Genomic DNA, 20,430 nt, shown 5'->3' with positions numbered 1-20,430 from the left:
TCAGAATCTTTCTCTGGATTCCCCCAAACTGACAACATCCTAGGGGACTCAAACATTTGAAAGTACAACTTTGGCCTCACGGTTCTTTGAGTGTCTGCTCCAACAAAACACCCCCATGAATGATCCTGGGCATCGTCACCTAACAAAACTCTGGGATCCCACTCTGAAAACTTGCTCACTCTGCTCTTCAAACACATGGAGAGCCCTAGGCCAATATGAACCAGCCATCTCTGGTGCCTATGCCCTGCCTGCTGGAGCTCCCTCGCCTCAGACACATGCCTGACCTCCCCATTGTCTACAGGAGGACTTCATCACCACAGTCTTCCCTGGGAGAGCAGACCACCATGTGCCACCCTGAATCCTCACTACCCCTGTCACCCTTAACCCCTGCTATTCTCTCCTTTCACCCTTCCTCCCTCCATTGGTCTCTTCTCCTTTTGGTGTTTTTCACTTAAAAACTGACCAAGTCGGGGGCACCTGGGTGGTTAAGTTGGTTAGGCGTCTGACTTGAGCTCAGGTCATGATCTCGCAGTTTGTCAGTTCGAGCCCCACGTCGGGCTCTGTGCTGACAGCATAGAGCCTGGAGCCTGCTTCAGATTCTGTGTCTCCCTCTCTCTGCCCCTACCCTGCTCATGCTCGGTATTGTCTCTCAATAATAAACAAACATTAAAAAAATTTTTTTAATAAAAAAAACACTGACCAAGTCAATCAGCAAAACCCTACTCTTCTCAAGTTTAAATAACTGTTTATTAATTCAGCAAAGATTTGCGCTACTTTGATGTGTCGGGTACTGTGGTTACAGCAATGAACAAGACCTGTGAAAAAAAGAACTAAACAGATAAGAAACAAAGATATAATGTGTCCTATTGTGCTTAGTGCTTTAAAGAAAATTAAGGGCAAGGAAGATTGGGCAGGGAGAGGAGGGTCAGGAATTGCTACTTAAGCAAGATACTCAAAGAAGGCCTTTTAGATAAAGCAATATGTGGACAGAAACCTGAAGAAGTCAAGGGAGTGAGTCACGCCTGTAAGTGGACAGGCAGAGGTAACAACAGTACAGAGACATGGAGATGGGATGTATCTGGAATATTTGGGGACAGCAAGGAGACCCATGTGGCTGAAGCAGCGAGAGCCAGGAGAGGAGAGGAGTGGTCGGCAACGAGATCAGGGAAGAAATGCAGAGTCAGATCATGTAGCTCACTCCAAGGACTTTAGCTTTTATTCTGAGTGCAATGGGAAGACACTGGAGAGTATGGAACAGAAAAGCAACCACTTGTACTTTTAATTCTGGCTGATGAGCTAAGCACAGAGGGAAAGAGGACAAGGGTAAACACAGGAAGACTGAATACAAGGCGACTGCAACATTCAAGACAAGATGTAAGTGCCTTGGGCCAGATGAGGAGGGCAGAGATGGTGACAAGTTGTTGGATTATGTTCTATTGTGGAGGTAGACCCACCAGGGTTTGCTGATAAAAGGGACATTGGTCACGAAAAAGTCAAAGGTGATGAGGAAATATTTTACCCGAGGAGACCACAGTTCATGAATATAGTATTTCATTATCAAAATCTTAAGTATGCCTGCTACTACCAGTGGCTCTGAGACTTTCTCTTGCCTCTCAGAGAATGCTGGTTAAGTGTTTGAGCCAGTCCAGATGTCTACAGACTCTAGCAAATGTTCTCAGCAGGTAGCTGAAGATGGCCATAGATGACAATTTCTTCTCTTGGACTTACTTATGTTTCCTTCTTAAATGCTTTCAGTAATCTTTGTATTATTTAAGTAGGCATTGAATTAAAGTCCTTGCTTTAGCGTATATGGTACCCTGTTTAATTTTGTGGCTTTATTTCCAGCTTTATTTCCAGCTCTAATAAACATGAATATCCACACATTTCCAAGCAAAATGGGAGTTAAATAAACATAACCTACCATTTCTTCCACGGTGGCAGGACCCTTTGATCTCAGGCGAAGTGTCTCCCTTCCAGTACTAATTTTTCCTGCTGAGGACTTTCCAGCTTTTGACCTTGGTTCTATTTCTATAAACATATAATAGATGGAGAAAGGTGTGTATATTCAGAAAGAATTTCAACAGATTTCTATAAATGTGAATGTATTTTCCATCATAAAACTATATACACAATTAGACATTTAATAGAAGACATGTCTTCTTATAGAATTTCCTAAAAAAAAAAAAAAATTCGCCTGCCATTGTTATTCTTATATTCCACATACAGTCTGGTTACAAAAATAAAAGGGAAATATTTTAAATATAGTTGGAAAGCACTAAGAGTTAAAAGGAATAAAAAATAAAACAGTTGGCGTTATTATAATAAAGGGATGTAAGTAACAGGAGAGCAGAGGCAGAAGTTCAGCTGGACTTCATTAAGGTCATGAAGGATTCACGTCTGGATAGAAGAGAGGAGTGGAGGCACTCCTACTGAAGTACCTACCCTCTGCTTGATGCTCTACATACAAAACTCATTTAATACTCATACCAACCTATGATGTAAGTTATAGCCCTCATTTTACAGAAAAGGAAATTGGACTCCATAAGGAACAGAGCTGGGATTCAAATCCAGGTCTTGTAACCCCAAGTCTGTATGCTTTCCTCAATGACACTCCAACACCGTACCTCTTGCAAACACAAGGGATATATTCAGAGATGTCATACTGAGAGAAGCAGGATTCTAAAGAGGCTCGGAATAAGTTTCAAGGAAGGAATTCTCCTCAGAAAGTCGGATCCACGGAAAGCCACTGCTTTCCTTAGGCTTGTTGTGTTTTGGTTTTTTGTTTGTTTTTCCTACGTACCAGGAGTCACCCCATACTAAGTAGTAACATAAATGAGTGAAAGGGTAGGGCGGGGACTGAGGATAACTCCAAAGCACATGCCCTATCTAGGCCAATAACTTACTCCAATAACTTACTGCCCTGGGGAAATGTGGGCCCCGCATAGTTGAATCTACTTGTTTGCAAAGAAACTGGATACTCAGTTCTCTATGAAACTCCTGATTTTTAAGTTTTTCCAATTAAGTCAAACCTTTAAAAACAACGTATTAGCAAAAATAAAAGATGTGTGGATCCAATTCCAGTCACAGGCTACCAACTCTTAAGTTCACAAATATCCCCAAGCACCCTTGACCAAGGACTCTGTGGCAGCAGTTTGGGACAAAGTACAGAGGTGGGGCAGGAAGATGCCCTGCCACCAACCGGAGATAACTGAGCTCCAATGAGGAGCCACAGGACAGGCTGGTACATGCAAGTAGGTAGTGAGGGATGTACAAAGCTCTCCAGACAGACATCAAGTGTCCTGCAAATATGCTTTCTTGCTGACATAGAATCTAGAACCATTCCCATCTTCAGCAAGTACTGTTTTGCTATTGGGAATCTACACCAAAGTAATTAAGGATTTTATATATTAATTGTAACTTGTAACCAGGGACAGAATCACCAAAACATAAAACAAGTTTTCCTCTGGGGTGCCTGGGTGGCTCAGTTGGTTAAACGTCCAACTTTGACTCAGGTCATGATCTCACAGTTTGTGAGTTTGAGCCCCGTGTTGGGCTCTGTGCTAACAGCTCAGAGCCTGGAGCTTGCTTTGAATTCTGTGTCTCCCTCTCTCAAAAATAAACATTTAAAAAAAAAAAAAAGCTTTCCTTGGAGAATGAAATTATTTAAAATTATCACACAATAAAGAGACCAGTTCTCCTAAGCTGATGACATTAATGCCAATCATCATGACCAGACAGATTCTCCAGCAACCAGAGCTTTATCGGCAAGTCTACTGCATTTGCCTTGCCAGTCATACTGTGCCCTGAGGGAAGAACAAATTAATGGAAGATTTTCAGCACAGAATTTCCAGAAGCGTGCCCAAAGAAAAAGATGAGGTCTGTCATCATCACCACCTCAGAGTGACGTACAGACCTAAAGCACTCAAGACAGTCTCAGCTTAATATTAACCTTCAAGATAAACAACCTTACACCACCCACCCCTTCCACACACCCCCCACACACACACGCACACGTGCGCGCACACACACACACCACACCACTGTGATTTCACTAAGCAACCTACTCAGTATAACCTGTCTCCCCATAAAAATTTCCTATAGGGTGGAAAATGAACTGCTCGGCTAACACAGGTGTTTTGGTCTACCACTTCACACACATTTCTAACTAAACTACTACACTAGCATTCTGACTTAACAAGTCTCTTGTAAGTTTGGTCAGCAGGATAGAACCCTGGAAAATTGGACAACTCTAACAACAGTGAAAATAAAAGGTTTCTGAGGTTTACAAAGCTAAGGACCCAGCCTCTGGAGTTTTATCAAGGGACTGTCATCCAGGCTGGAGAAGTCAGCCAGTTTCCCTAGATGATGTCTCTATCTTACCTTGCTCTTAAAACACCAGTAGCTAGAAAGGAAAATGCACGTAGAATGAAGGGTTTTTTAAGTTTGTTTTTTTTTTTTTTTTTAATATTTATTTTGAAAGAGAGAAAGAGAGAGCGGAGAAGGGGCAGAAAGAGAAAGAGTCCCACACAGGCTCCATGCTGTCAGCACAGAGCCTAACCTGAGGCTCGATCCCACAAACCATGATATCATGACCTGAGCCGAAATCAAGAGTTGGATGATTAGCCAACTCACCCACCCAGGTGCCCCTGGAAGGTTTGCTTCTTTAAATGTTTTATTTTTTAAAACAGTTTTAGGTTCAAAACTGAGAAGACAAATTTCCCATATGCCTCCTGCCTCCACATGTGTACAGCTTTCCCTTTTATCACCATTTGCCACCACAGTGATAAATTTGGTACAATCAACAGACCTACACATCAACAGACCTGACACATCATTACTCGAGGTCTGTGGTTTACGTTACGGTTCACTCTTGATGTTGTACTTTCTATGGGTTTGGAAAATTTATCCACCATCACAGTAGCATGTAATTTTTCTTTTAATTTACATGCAAGTTGGTTAGCAGATAGTGCAACAATGTATTCAGGGGTAGATTCCTTAATGCCCCTTACCCACTTATAGCCCATCCCCCTTGCCACCACCCCTCCAGCAACCCTCTGTTTGTTCTCCATATTTATGAGTCTCTTCTGTTTTGTCCCCCTCCCTGGTTTTATATTTTTTGCTTCCCTTCCCTTGTGTTCATCTATTCTGTATCTTAAAGTCCTCATATGATATTTGTCTTTCTCTGACTTTGCTTAACATAACATCTCTAATTCCATCCACATAGTTGCAAATGGCAAGATTTCATTCTTTTTGATTGGCGAGTAATACTCCATTGTGTGTGTTTGTATACATATATACACATACATATACATATATATGTATATATACACACACACCCCACGTCTTCTTTATCCATTCATCTGTCAATGGACATTTGGCCTCTTTCCATACTTTGGCTATTGTTGACAGCGCTGCTATAAAGATGGGGGTGCACGTGTCCCTTTGAAACAGCATACCTGTGTCCCTTGGATAAATACCTAGCAGTGCAATTGCTGGGTCATAGGGAAGTTCTGTTTTAAGTTTTTTGAGGAACCTCCATACTGTTTTCCAGAGTGGCTGCACCAGCTTGCATTCCCACCAGCAGTGCAAAAGAGATCCTCTTTCTCTGCATCCTCACCAACATCTGTTGTTGCCAGAGTTGTTAATGTTAGCCATTCTGACAGGTGTGAGCTGATATCTCATTGTGGTTTTGAGTTGCATTTCCCTGATGATGAGTGATGTTGAGCATTTTTTTCATGTGTCGGTTGGCCATCTGGATGCCTTCTTTGGAGAAGTGTCTATTCCTGTCTTTTGCCCATTTCTTCACTGGATTATTTGTTTTTTGGGTGTTGAGTTTGAGAAGTTCTTTCTAGATTTTGGATACTAACTCTTTATCTGATATGTCGTTTGCAAACATCTTCTCCCATTCCGTTGGTTGCCTTTTAGTTTTGCTGATTGTTTCCTTTGCTGTGCAGAAGCTTTTTATTTCGATGAGGTCCCAGCAGTTCATTTTTGCTTTTGTTTCCCTTGCCTCTGGAGACTTGTTGAGTAAGAAGTTGCTGTGGCCAATGTCAAAGAGGGTTTTGCCTGCTTTCTCAAGGATTTTGATGACTTCCTGTCTTACATTGAGGTCTTTCATCCATTTTGAGTTTATTTTGGGGTATGGGTGTAAGAGTGGTCCAGATTCATTTTTCTGCATGTGGCTGTCCAGTTTTCCAGCACCATTCACTGAAGAGACTGTCTTTATTCCATTGGATATTCTTTCCTGCTTTGTCGAAGATTAGTTGGCCATACAACATTTCTGGGTCCATTTTTGGGTTCTCTATTCTGTTCCATTGATCTGAGTGTCTGTTCTTGCACTAGTACCATACTATCTTGATGATGACAGCTTTGTAATTCAGCTTGAAGTCCGGGATTGTGATGCCTCCTGCTTTGGTTTTCTTTTTCAAGATTGCGCTGGCTATTAGGGATATTTTCTGGTTCCATACAAATTTGAGGATTGTTTGTTCTAGCTCTGTGAGGAATGCTGGTGTCATTTTGATAAGAATTGCATTGAATATGTAGATTGCTTTGGGCAGTATCAACATTTTAACAATACTTGTTCTTCCAATCCAAGAGCATGGAATATTCTTCCATTTTTTTGTGTGTCTTCTTCAATTTCTTTCATAAGCTTTCCATAGTTTTCGGTGTATAGATTTTTCACCTCTTTGGTTAGATTTATTCCTAGGTATTTTATGGGTTTTGATGAGCATACAATTTTTTTTAATGTTTATTTATTTTTGGCAGAGAGAGTGCAAGCAGAGGAGGGGTAGAGAGAGATGGGGACAGAGGATCCAAAGTGGGCTCTGTGCTGACAGCAGCAAGCCCAATGTGGGGCTCGAACTCACAAACCGTGAGATCACAACCTGAGCTGAAGTGAGACGTTCAGGTGACTGAGCCACCCAGTTGCTCCAGTAGCATGTAATCATCGTCCTAAAAATCCTTTGTGCTCTGCCAATTCACCCCAGTTTTTTTTTAAGTCATTATTTGTCAAACCATCCTTCTCCATTAAGGTAGTTATCTCAAAACCAACCACTCGGTGGCACCAAATATTAAATTTTAAGTTCTGGCTTGGACCAACCTCCCGAAAGGCAGCTTTTACAGCTAAGGAACAGAAGCCATGTTTCTCTATGATCTTATGATTCAGGGACGTAAATCACCAGTTCATACATGAAAACAGGATGGTCCTGTTTACCCGAAGGAGAAAAAAACAAGTTCTGTCCTTCTGTGCTGAATGTTTTGAAGACTGTGCAAGTTTCTCGTCTGGCCTACTTTTGGCAAACCGGCCTAAGCATGTCTAACTAACAAGGCCAAACCCTAAGTCAGTCACTTCACACTTCCCATGATCAAGTTTACATGAGACCTCTCTTGGGGCTGAGTTCAGAGAGAGACGCAGTTCATCCAGTAGACACTAGTAGCCAGCCTGCAGCTAGCTGGATTTGCTAGATTCAGGGCTCCTCACTCCTGTGAAGCATACAGACTACCCACCTGCTGCAGATGACATAGACCACAGGACACACACAGCTGTGGTTACACAGCTGCTCCCATAGTTGAGGGGGAGGTCACCAAGAAGCAGTCACACTTGTTCCCAAGCCCATTTTGTGGCAATTGTATCTGTTACTCTAATTATGTAATTTAATTTAAAAGTACATGCACTGATGAAGTAAGTGTGAACCAAGGAGTTATTGTCAGGAAAAGTAGGTTAACAGCTTTGGAAAGATTCCATGAGGGCAGATGCAAAAAAAAAAAAAAAAAAAAAAAATAGATGTAAGCAAGACAACACTAGGAGATTAGGAAAAATATTTTTAAACATCCAGCATTTCAGGGCGCCTGGGTGGCTCAGTCGGTTGAGCACCCGACTTCAGCTCATGTCACGATCTCATGTTCCATGAGTTCAAGCCCCGCATCGGGCTCTGGGCTGATGGCTTGGAGCCTGGAGCCTGCTTCCGGTTCTGTGCCTCCCTCTCTCTCTGCCCCTCCCCTGTTCATGCTCTATCTCTCTCTGTCTCAAAATAAATAAACGTTAAAAAAAAAAAAAATTTTTTTTTTTAAATAAAAAAAAAAAAACATCCAGCATTTCACATATCTAGTTTTTTAAAATGAAACAGAACCCACAGATATGCATGAAGATTGTAATTATGTAAGACCTCACAGAACTCCAATCTGTGTCCTCTACTCAAAGGGATTTTTACATCAAAAAAAAAAAAAAAACAGTAAAATGATGTATACATTTTTAAATAAGATATTTATACACACTAGTATCATTCTTTATGATACCCCATTTTAATGGGCATTTTCAATAATTAGCCCACCCTCCAGTCTCTGCTATACCATGAAGTGGAGGAATGAGGAAGCAGAGAAGACAGATGTCTACCTCTAGTTTGACCCTGACCTCTGGAGAAATAAGAGACTGACAAAAACTATAGCCCTGTTTTCAGGAGGGGCACATACAACATGGCTTAGATCCCCAACTGACACAGAGTGACAAGGTGGTGAAATGGGCATTCTCCTCACGTCTGCAGAACAAGGTCCTGTTCTGGTCCCATGAGGGCTCTAGTTGGCCTATAGTATGGATCATCACTTTCTTTTTTTAAAAAATTTTTTTTTCAACTTTTTTTATTTATTTTTGGGACAGAGAGAGACAGAGCATGAACGGGGGAGGGGCAGAGAGAGAGGGAGACACAGAATCGGAAACAGGCTCCAGGCTCCGAGCCATCAGCCCAGAGCCTGACGCGGGGCTCGAACTCACAGACCGCGAGATTGTGACCTGGCTGAAGTCGGACGCTTAACCGACCGTGCCACCCAGGCGCCCCGGATCATCACTTTCATAAGGAAGACCAAAGCCAGGATTTCAACAGGAGATGGGTACAGACAGACACAGCTACATCTAACACTTAGTGAACAAGGTAGAGTTCAGACTCAGAAAACCTGAGTTCAAATCCCAGCTCTTCTGTTCACAGGGAACAAGTCCTCATCCATAAAAGACCACCACCTAAATATGGTGTTGTTTTAAGCATTCACACAGCTAATGTATAATACTTTGGTCAGCCCAGTGGCCTGGCTCATATCATAGAAGGTTTCTCCTGGTACATTTCAACCTGGGGAGGAGAAATCTCTTCCCAAAACTCTCTCCCCATCAGAAACACTTGCATTGGTTTTCTGACAGTATTCAGAGACTTGTCACTTCAAATAGAGGTCTCCTTTTTATTCTATTTAATCTTTTCCATAAAACTATGATTTTCCCCCTTCAATTTACAGGAGCGTGGATATAACACATGACCCTCCCTCCCATTGTTCCACTCAGATTCTCCAAAGTGGCTGAGTTTAAACCCAACCTCTCATGGAGGCATTCAGGAGTGGAGGCCCTCCAGTATCCATTCCATTGGTTGCCTTCTCAGTACCCAGCGATCATTTGAGGGTCACTGTGGTTCAGGGGAAGCTGGCTGCTCTCAGCTTCAGGGATGGGCCAACCTATCCGATTCCCTTCATCACAAGTGACTGTTTCAGAGATGATGATGTGACCAAAGTCAGTTAAGGCAGAATGAATCTAAGGACTTCTGCTAGAAATTCTGAGACAAGGACATGCTCCTTTTCTGTTCTGCACTGAATAAGGAAGCACACAGTCTCAGTAGTTGCTGACCTCCATCTCGGGACAGAATGTGGAGCTAACCTTAAGATAATATAGGAATAATGAAGCTGATGCCTCGGGCAGCAGAGAAGAAAGAGCAAGAAACTGGGTCCTGATCACACCGTACAGCCCCTACACGGAGCTTTGTTAATGCCAGCACCCCTCATGGACAGTTGATTTATAAGATGCCCTTTTCTGTACAAGTCAGTTTGGTAAGGTTTTCCACTGTTGCCAACTGAAAGAGATCTCACAATACAGAATTCTGTCTAAGCAGTGAAGCAATTTCTAAAAAGGCCTTCCAATGCTTGGACATACACAAATAGACCTGTCTATAAACAGTTCAAGAGCTCCCTACCCTATTCCCACCCCTAACACACACATGCCTGCACACATACTTCTCAGAACAGCTGACATAAAATCTAGCTTGTGTTCCAAAATATAAAAATTTAACTGTACATTCCCTTTTTCCATGTGCTCTTCCTCTCACCAACATTTCTCAGACTCCTTTAGAATAGCCATGAGTTTTTATTTTGTTTTTTAAATTCAGCTGGTAGGGTGCTGGGGTACGTTTAAAAAAGACAAGTTGGGGCACCTAGATAGCTCCATTGGTTGAGTATCCAACTCTTGATTTCAGCTCAGGTCATGATTCCAGGGTTGTGGGATGGAGCCCCACATTGAGCTCTGCAGTGAGTGTGGAGCCTGCTTGGGATTCTCTCCCTCGCCCTCTGCCCCTCTCCCCAGCTTGTGCTCAGTCTCTAAAAAAAAAATAAACATTTTTTAAAAAGACAAAAAGATAAGTGGATGCCACATGCACAAGGCATCACTGTCTACTGGATCAAAGGAGCTGGCAACAATGAACCAACACCACAACACACACACACACACACACACACACACACACACACACACACACACAGTTGCTCTTAACTGTTCCTTTGAGGAGACTATACAGTGCATGATAAGTGTGGGAAACAGAATAACTGTACCTAAAATCTTATTCTTTAGTTAACATGTCATTTGAGGGTGCCTGGGTGGTTCAGTGGTTAAGCATCTGACCTGGCTCAGGTCATGATCTCACAACTCTTGAGTTCAAGCCCTGCTCGAGCCCCCCACCACGGTCATGAGCTCCAGCGCCAGGTGAGCCCTGCTTCTCTCTCTCACTTGTGCCCTCTCTCAAAATAAAAAATGAAAAGACATCATTTGAGAAAAACTCAGCTCTATTTTTAGAACTCCTTGAAATTACAGGCAAAAGTTAATGCACGCCTTGAAGAAAGTTTGTAGCTTTAATACAGAGGGGACTGTGTTACAAAAAAGATTATAAACCTCTGGACTCCAATGGGAGGGAAAAAAAATTTTTAAGTGCTGGATAAAATATTTTTACCCTTTTAAACTTATTTATTCCACAGCATGATTTTATCAGAGAATTCAAAAAATCAAGAAGTATTCTTCACTTTTATTATTGGTTTACTACATATTTTCTACTAGTCTTTGAAAAGGTATGAAAAGTGTTACAAAAACAATCTTAACAGTTTAAAGAAGAGATACAATGGAATATTCTACATTTCTAACACAGAACCATTTATAATATTAAAGAAAATGGTTTAAAATGAGAATAATCAGGGGCGCCTGGGCAGCTCAGTAGGTTGTGTCCAACTGCAGCTCAGGTCATGATCTCACAGTTCATGAGTTCGAGCCCCACGTCAGGTTCTGTGCTAACAGCTTGGAGTCTGAAGCCTGCTTTGGATTCTGTGTGTGTGTGTGTGTGTGTGTGTGTGTGTGTGTGTGTGCGTGCGCGCGCGCGCGCACTCTATCTCTCTCTGCCCCTCCCCCACTCACACTCTGTCTCCTTCTCTTTCAAAAATAAATTTCAAAAAAAATTTTTTAATGAGAATAATCATATAGTTAAAAATTATGAAGCCACGAAGTAGAATGACTCAGTTTCTCTACTTCTTAGCCTAGAAATGCTAGCTTCTTTTTCCAAATAATTGTTTTCTGGCTATAAAAGTTAGTATATTAATTTTATATTAAAAATGCAAAGAGCACAAGAAGCCTAAAGAAAGAAGTCACTCATAAACTCACCACATAAAAACTATTAAGTTTCAATATACATATGCTGTAAGTCATTTTTCTTAGTTGTTACAGGAGCCCCTGAGTGGCTCAGTCAGCAGACTGTCCAACTCTTGATTTCGGCTCAGGCCATCTCACACATAGCCTGCAGCGGTCTGTGCTGACTGCGGGGAGGCTGCTTGGGATTCTCGGTCTCTGTCTCTCTCTCACTCTATCTCTGCCCCTCCCCAGCTCACACTCTCTCTCAAACATTAAAAAAAAAAAAAGTTTTACAGAAATAGTATATTACCACACATTGTTTTGTAGTCTGACTTTTCACTTAATACATCATTAATCATTTTCCATACCCAAAAGAAATAATCTCCTTAACTTATTCTGAAAACATACTCTTACCACAATTTTGAGCACAATCTGTTATATAATTATAGGATAATGGATCTGACAACTCCCATTGTAAAAATACTCTCACAGAATATGTGTTGGTATAATTGCTGTGTTTCTAATAAGTTACTTTTTTTATTAAAAGAAATTTTTAAGTTTATTTATTTTGAGAGAGAGAGCAGGGGAGGAACAGCGATAGAGGAAGAAAGAAAATCCCAAGCAGGTTCTATGCCATCAGCACAGAGCCTGATGTGGGGCTTGAACTCACGAACTGTGAGATTGTGACCTAAGCTAAAACCAAGAGTCGGGTGCTTAACCGACTGAGCCACCTAGGCACCACTCTAATAAATTACATTATATTCATACTGTGCAGCCATATTAAGGAAGCCACTTACATTTTAGCATTTTTGCCCCCTTCCTCCTACAGTGCTAGGACTAAGCTTAAGAACAGTTGAAACTTAATCTTTTATTCACGGTTATTAATTCCAAGTGTTCCTGAAACATTATAGTTCTAAGAAACCAATCTCTGTTTAAAGTAAGTGCCTTGGGACATTGTAGTATCCTCTCAAAGGGTGCGTAGAGAGTGGATAGGGGTAATTTTATAGTGTGGAATGCTGACAAACACTAAGTCAGCCAAGTGATCGAGATCAATACCGGTAGTCATAAACTATATTAACAATATGTACCCTTGATACGATATAAGGGAAATGATATTTTACCTGTGTTATATTCCTGCTAAAAACCCATAGGCACAGTATAATTATGAGAAGATTATCAGACAAATTCCACTAGAGGAGCATGTTACAAAAATATCATACCAGTACTCCTTAATATTGTCAGTGTCATCAAAACAGGGAGAGAGAGGGAAGATGGCGGCGTAGGAGGACACTGGGCTCACCGCGCGTCCTGCTGATCACTTAGATTCCACCTACACCTGCCTAAATAACCCAGAAAACCGCCAGAGGATTAGCAGAACGGAGTCGCCGGAGCCAAGCGCAGACCAGAGGCCCACGGAAGAGGGTAGGAAGGGCGGCGAGGCGGTGCGCGCTCCACGGACTGGCGGGAGGGAGCCGGGGCGGAGGGGCAGCTCGCCGGCCAAGCAGAGCCCCCGAGTGTGGCTGGCAAAAGTGGAGGGGCCTGACGGTCTGTGTTCCGACAGCAAGTGTGACTTAGCGTCTGGGAGGTCATAAGTTAACAGCTCTGCTCAGAAAGCGGGAAGGCTGGAGGACAAAGGGAAGGAGAGCTGCTGAGCCCCCGGACGACAGAGCTCAGTTTGGTGGGGAACAAAGGCGCTCGCCAGCGCCATCTCCCCCGCCCATCCCCCAGCCAAAATCCCAAAGAGAACCAGTTCCTGCCAGGGAACTTGCTCGCTCCCCGCAAACACCCAACTCTGCGCTTCTGCGATCCAAACCTCCGGCAGCGGATCTGACTCCCTCCTGCTGCCACAGGGCCCCTCCTGAAGTGGATCACCTAAGGAGAAGCAAGCTAAGCCTGCCCCTCCTGCCCCTGTGCACCTTGCCTACCCACCCCAGCTAAGACGCCAGGTCCCCAGCATCACAAGCCTGGCAGTGTGCAAGTAGCCCAGACAGGCCACCCCACCCCACAGTGAATCCCGCCCCTAGGAGAGGGGAAGAGAAGGCACACACCAGTCTGACTGTGGACACAGCGGTGGGCTGGGGGCAGACATCAGGTCTGACTGCGGCTCCGCCCACCAACTCCAGCTATACACCACAGCACAGGGGAAGTGCCCTGCAGGTCCTCACCATGCCAGGGACTATCCAAAATGACCAAGCGGAAGAATTCCCCTCAGAAGAATCTCCAGGAAATAACAACAGCTAATGAGCTGATCAAAAAGGATTTAAATAATATAACAGAAAGTGAATTTAGAATAATAGTCATAAAATTAATCGCTGGGCTTCAAAACAGTATAGCTGACAGCAGAGAATCTCTTGCTAAGGAGATCAAGGGACTAAGGAACAGTCACGAGGAGCTGAAAAACGCTTTAAACGAAATGCATAACAAAATGGAAACCACCACGGCTCGGATTGAAGAGGCAGAGGAGAGAATAGGTGAACTAGAAGATAAAGTTATGGAAAAAGAGGAAGCTGAGAAAAAGAGAGATAAAAAAATCCAGGAGTATGAGGGGAAAATTAGAGAACTAAGTGATACACTAAAAAGAAATAATATACGCAAAATTGGTATCCCAGAGGAGGAAGAGAGAGGGAAAGGTGCTGAAGGGGTACTTGAAGAAATAATAGCTGAGAACTTCCCTGAAGTGGGGAAGGAAAAAGGCATTGAAATCCAAGAGGCACAGAGAACTCCCTTCAGACGTAACTTGAATCGATCTTCTGCACGACATATCATAGTGAAACTGGCAAAATACAAGGATAAAGAGAAAATTCTGAAAGCAGCAAGGGGTAAACGTGCCCTCACATATAAAGGGAGACCTATAAGACTTGTGACTGATCTCTCTTTTGAAACTTGGCAGGCCAGAAAGAATTGGCACGAGATTTTCAGTGTGCTACACAGAAAAAATATGCAGCCAAGAATCCCTTATCCAGCAAGTCTGTCATTTAGAATAGAAGGAGAGATAAAGGTCTTCCCAAACAAACAAAAACTGAAGGAATTTGTCACCACTAAACCAGCCCTACAAGAGATCCTAAGGGGGACCCTGTGAGACAAAGTACCAGAGACATCACTACAAGCATAAAACCTACAGACATCACAATGACTCTAAACCCATATCTTTCTATAATAACACTGAATGTAAATGGATTAAATGCGCCAACCAAAAGACATAGGGTATCAGAATGGATAAAAAAACAAGACCCATCTATTTGCTGTCTACAAGAGACTCATTTTAGACCTGAGGACACCTTTAGATTGAGAGTGAGGGGATGGAGAACTATTTATCATGCTACTGGAAGCCAAAAGAAAGCTGGAGTAACCATACTTCTATCAGACAAACTAGACTTTAAATTAAAGGCTGTAACAAGAGATGAAGAAGGACATTATATAATAGTGACAGGGTCTATCCATCAGGAAGAGCTAACAATTATAAATGTCTATGCGCCGAATACCGGAGTGTCCAAATATATAAAACAATTACTCATAAACATAAGCAACCTTATTGATGAGAATGTGGTAATTGCAGGGGACTTTAACACCCCACTTACAGAAATGGATAGATCATCTAGACACACGGTCAATAAAGAAACAAGGGCCCTGAATGAGACATTGGATCAGATGGACTTGACAGATATATTTAGAACTCTGCATCCCAAAGCAACAGAATATACTTTCTTCTCGAGTGCACATGGAACATTCTCCAAGATAGATCATATACTGGGTCACAAAACAGCCCTTCATAAGTTTACAAGAATTGAAATCATACCATGCATACTTTCAGACCACAATGCTATGAAGCTTGAAATCAACCACAGAAAAAAGTCTGGAAAACCTCCAAAAGCATGGAGGTTAAAGAACACCCTACTAACGAATGAGTGGGTCAACCAGGCAATTAGAGAAGAAATTAAAAAATATATGGAAACAAACGAAAATGAAAATACAACAATCCAAACGCTTTGGGACGCAGCGAAGGCAGTCCTGAGAGGAAAATACATTGCAATCCAGGCCTATCTCAAGAAACAAGAAAAATCCCAAATACAAAATCTAACAGCACACCTAAAGGAAATAGAAGCAGAACAGCAAAGGCAGCCCAAACCCAGCAGAAGAAGAGAAATAATAAAGATCAGAGCAGAAATAAACAATATAGAATCGGGGCGCCTGGGTGGCACAGTCGGTTAAGCGTCCAACTTCAGCCAGGTCACGATCTCGCGGTCCGTGAGTTCGAGCCCCGCATCGGGCTCTGGGCTGATGGCTCAGAGCCTGGAGCCTGTTTCCGATTCTGTGTCTCCCTCTCTCTCTGCCCCTCCCCCGTTCATGCTCTGTCTCTCTCTGTCCCAAAAATAAATAAAAAACGTTTTAAAAAAAAAAACAAAAAAAAAAAACAAACAATATAGAATCTAAAAAAACTGTAGAGCAGATCAACAAAACCAAGAGTTGGTTTTTTGAAAAAATAAACAAAATTGACAAACCTCTAGCCAGGCTTCTCAAAAAGAAAAGGGAGATGACCCAAATAGATAAAATCATGAATGAAAATGGAATTATTACAACCAATCCCTCAGAGATACAAACAATTATCAGGGAATACTATGAAAAATTGTATGCCAACAAATTGGACAACCTGGAAGAAATGGACAAATTCCTGAACACCCACACTCTTCCAAAACTCAATCAGGAGGAAATAGAAAGCTTGAACAGACCCATCACCAGCGAAGAAATTGAATCCGTTATCAAAAATCTCCCAACAAATAAGAGTCCAGGACCAGATGGCTTCCCAGGGGAGTTCTACCAGACGTTTAAAGCAGAGATAATACCTATCCTTCTCAAGCTATTCCAAGAAATAGAAAGGGAAGGAAAACTTCCAGACTCATTCTATGAAGCCAGTATTACTTTGATTCCTAAACCAGACAGAGACCCAGTAAAAAAAGAGAACTACAGGCCAATATCCCTGATGAATATGGATGCCAAAATTCTCAATAAGATACTAACAAATCGAATTCAACGGCATATAAAAAGAATTATTCACCATGATCAAGTGGGATTCATTCCTGGGATGCAGGGCTGGTTCAACATTCGCAAATCAATCAACGTGATACATCACATTAACAAAAAAAAAGAGAAGAACCATATGATCCTGTCAATCGATGCAGAAAAGGCCTTTGACAAAATCCAGCACCCTTTCTTAATAAAAACCCTTGAGAAAGTCGGGATAGAAGGAACATACTTAAAGATCATAAAAGCCATTTATGAAAAGCCCACAGCTAACATCATCCTCAACGGGGAAAAACTGAGAGCTTTTTCCCTGAGATCAGGAACACGACAGGGATGCCCACTCTCACTGCTGTTGTTTAACATAGTGCTGGAAGTTCTAGCATCAGCAATCAGACAACAAAAGGAAATCAAAGGCATCAAAATTGGCAAAGATGAAGTCAAGCTTTCGCTTTTTGCAGATGACATGATATTATACATGGAAAATCCGATAGACTCCACCAAAAGTCTCCTAGAACTGATACATGAATTCGGCAAAGTTGCAGGATACAAAATCAATGTACAGAAATCAGTTGCATTCTTATACACTAACAATGAAGCAACAGAAAGACAAATAAAGAAACTGATCCCATTCACAATTGCACCAAGAAGCATAAAATACCTAGGAATAAATCTAACCAAAGATGTAAAGGATCTGTATGCTGAAAACTATAGAAAGCTTATGAAGGTAATTGAAGAAGATTTAAAGAAATGGAAAGACATTCCCTGCTCATGGATTGGAAGAATAAATATTGTCAAAATGTCAATACTACCCAAAGCTATCTACACATTCAATGCAATCCTGATCAAAATTGTACCAGCATTCTTCTCAAAACTAGAACAAGCAATCCTAACATTCATATGGAACCACAAAAGGCCCCGAATAGCCAAAGTAATTTTGAAGAAGAAAACCAAAGCAGGAGGCATCACAATCCCAGACTTTAGCCTCTACTACAAAGCTGTCATCATCAAGACAGCATGGTATTGGCACAAAAACAGACACATAGACCAATGGAATAGAATAGAAACCCCAGAACTAGACCCACAAACGTATGGCCAACTCATCTTTGACAAAGCAGGAAAGAACATCCAATGGAAAAAAGACAGTCTCTTTAACAAATGGTGCTGGGAGAACTGGACAGCAACATGCAGAAGGTTGAAACTAGACCACTTTCTCACACCATTCACAAAAATAAACTCAAAATGGATAAAGGACCTGAATGTGAGAAAGGAAACCATCAAAACCTTAGAGGAGAAAGCAGGAAATGACCTCTCTGACCTCAGCCGTAGCAATCTCTTACTCGACACATCCCCAAAGGCAAGGGAATTAAAAGCAAAAGTGAATTACTGGGACTTTATGAAGATAAAAAGCTTCTGCACAGCAAAGGAAACAACCAACAAAACTAAAAGGCAACCAACGGAATGGGAAAAGATATTTGCAAATGACATATCGGACAAAGGGCTAGTATCCAAAATCTATAAAGAGCTCACCAAACTCCACACCCGAAAAGCAAATAACCCAGTGAAGAAATGGGCAGAAAACATGAATAGACACTTCTCTAAAGAAGACATCCGGATGGCCAACAGGCACATGAAAAGATGTTCAGCGTCGCTCCTTATCAGGGAAATACAAATCAAAACCACACTCAGGTATCACCTCACGCCAGTCAGAGTGGCCAAAATGAACAAATCAGGAGACTATAGATGCTGGAGAGGATGTGGAGAAACGGGAACCCTCTTGCACTGTTGGTAGGAATGCAAATTGGTGCAGCCGCTCTGGAAAGCAGTGTGGAGGTTCCTCAGAAAATTAAAAATAGACCTACCCGATGACCCAGCAATAGCACTGCTAGGAATTTGTCCAAGGGACACAGGAGTACTGATGCATAGGGGCACTTGTACCCCAATGTTCATAGCAGCACTCTCAACAATAGCCAAATTATGGAAAGAGCCTAAATGTCCATCAACTGATGAATGGATAAAGAAATTGTGGTTTATATACACAATGGAATACTACGTGGCAATGAGAAAAAATGAAATATGGCCTTTTGTAGCAACGTGGATGGAACTGGAGAGTGTGATGCTAAGTGAAATAAGCCATACAGAGAAAGACAGATACCATATGGTTTCACTCTTATGTGGATCCTGAGAAACTTGACAGGAACCCATGGGGGAGGGGAAGGAAAAAAAAAGAGGTTAGAGTGGGAGAGAGCCAAAGCATAAGAGACTGTTGAGAACTGAGAACAAACTAAGGGTTGATGGGGGGTGGGAGGGAGGAGAGGGTGGGTGATGGGTATTGAGGAGGGCACCTTTTGGGATGAGCACTGGGTGTTGTATGGAAACCAATTTGACAATAAATTTCATATATAAATAGAAAAAATAAATAAATAAAGTAAGTGCCTTGGGATTACAAAGTTCTTAATACTATAGATTGTAATTTCACTTTTCCCAATTAAAAATGTCAGCATTTAATAAATTTTCTTTTAAGGAGAGTTTACAATAAGAAAAGAGTGCGTATTTAGCTTGGGTCTTTATCCAGCTAAGTCTTACGCTGAAAACGCATTTATCAGTTATACTCAGTATTCAACACATCTGCCACACCCCACAAAAGAGAATTTGGCTTTTTATTTATCTTCTCCCATAGTATCTTAGTGGCAAATGCCAAACCAACCAACATCCAGCTAGATAGAAGGGCAGAACAAATTCTGTGACATAAAAAGATGATTAAGCGGCATGTTCTACCCCCTAAATTTATCGTTGTGAAGACCTTAAGCCTTTGTCTGTATACACACACACACACACACATATAATACGTGTATATACATATGTACGTATATACATATACACATATATACATACACACACACACAGAGTGCCACTGTCAGATAAAATGCAAAATATCTAAAACTGAACATCTCTCCCTAACTTTCCCTCAAACCAATTCTACATTCAAACTGCCTCATTTCCAGTCATCACTCTTATTACACAGGCTCCAAGGATAGACATCTTGGGAGTGACATTTGTTTCTTCTGAACTTTCTCTTCTCTCTTCTCCTTTAAGCAGCATCAATCCAACTCCTGACAACCATGTTTGCCTTGGCAATATTACTCAGGCTTCTTTCTCTCCTTCAAATCCCTACTGCTGCCCCTAATCCCAGCCCTTATTTACTCCCAGACTGCTGCTGCAGCCTCCTATACAGTTTCTTCTCTATAAAATCCAGCCACATTGATTTTCAGGCTTAAATCCCCAAAATCTATTTCATGTCATTCTTCAGTTCTAATACCTAAAGGACTCCCTCTCTCCCTCAAAAACAAGCTCAGATTCCCCACCTAGTTTTTGGAGCTCTTCTTATAATAACCCAGAACTGCTTCTGCAGCCTGATTTGCTGCAGTTCCTACAAGCCCAGGCTCTTCACTGTTCTCAACACTTCCCACAGAAAACCCTGTCTATACTTTTCCTCCCATCTACCAAGACCAAGTTCAAATGCAAATCTTCTCTAGGAAGATTTCACCTACCTACCTTTCCCTTCTCTGAACATCAATTTAAATTTCTGAAGCGGATTTAAAATTTTACTCCACAATTTTGGGTATAAGAAAGGTCAGACTGAACAGGATTCGGAGCCCCTCATTCCAGAGGTGTGGTGAGAAACCGAGCCTTAGCTTTGTTTTTGAAGTCTCTCTTCCCTC

At 41.9% G+C, this 20,430-nt stretch overlaps 1 protein-coding gene across 1 annotated transcript in view; it reads right to left on the bottom strand.

Annotated features, from left to right (window-relative positions):
* GIPC2 (GIPC PDZ domain containing family member 2) overlaps positions 1-20,430 on the bottom strand; it is an 80,998-nt gene that overhangs the window by 21,784 nt on the left and 38,784 nt on the right. Inside the window, exon 3 of the mRNA XM_086717369.1 lies at positions 1,922-2,028. Within this exon, the coding sequence (XP_086573495.1) occupies positions 1,922-2,028 (107 nt within the window). The remainder of the gene's footprint in view (positions 1-1,921; positions 2,029-20,430) is intronic.

The sequence above is a fragment of the Puma concolor genome, chromosome C1, assembly GCF_028749965.1.
Source record: "Puma concolor isolate L17-30 chromosome C1, mPumCon1.1.hap2, whole genome shotgun sequence".
In the NCBI taxonomy this organism is placed as follows: domain Eukaryota; kingdom Metazoa; phylum Chordata; class Mammalia; order Carnivora; family Felidae; genus Puma; species Puma concolor.
Note: the sequence above shows the minus strand (reverse complement) of the source record. Positions and strands in the feature narration are given on the sequence as shown.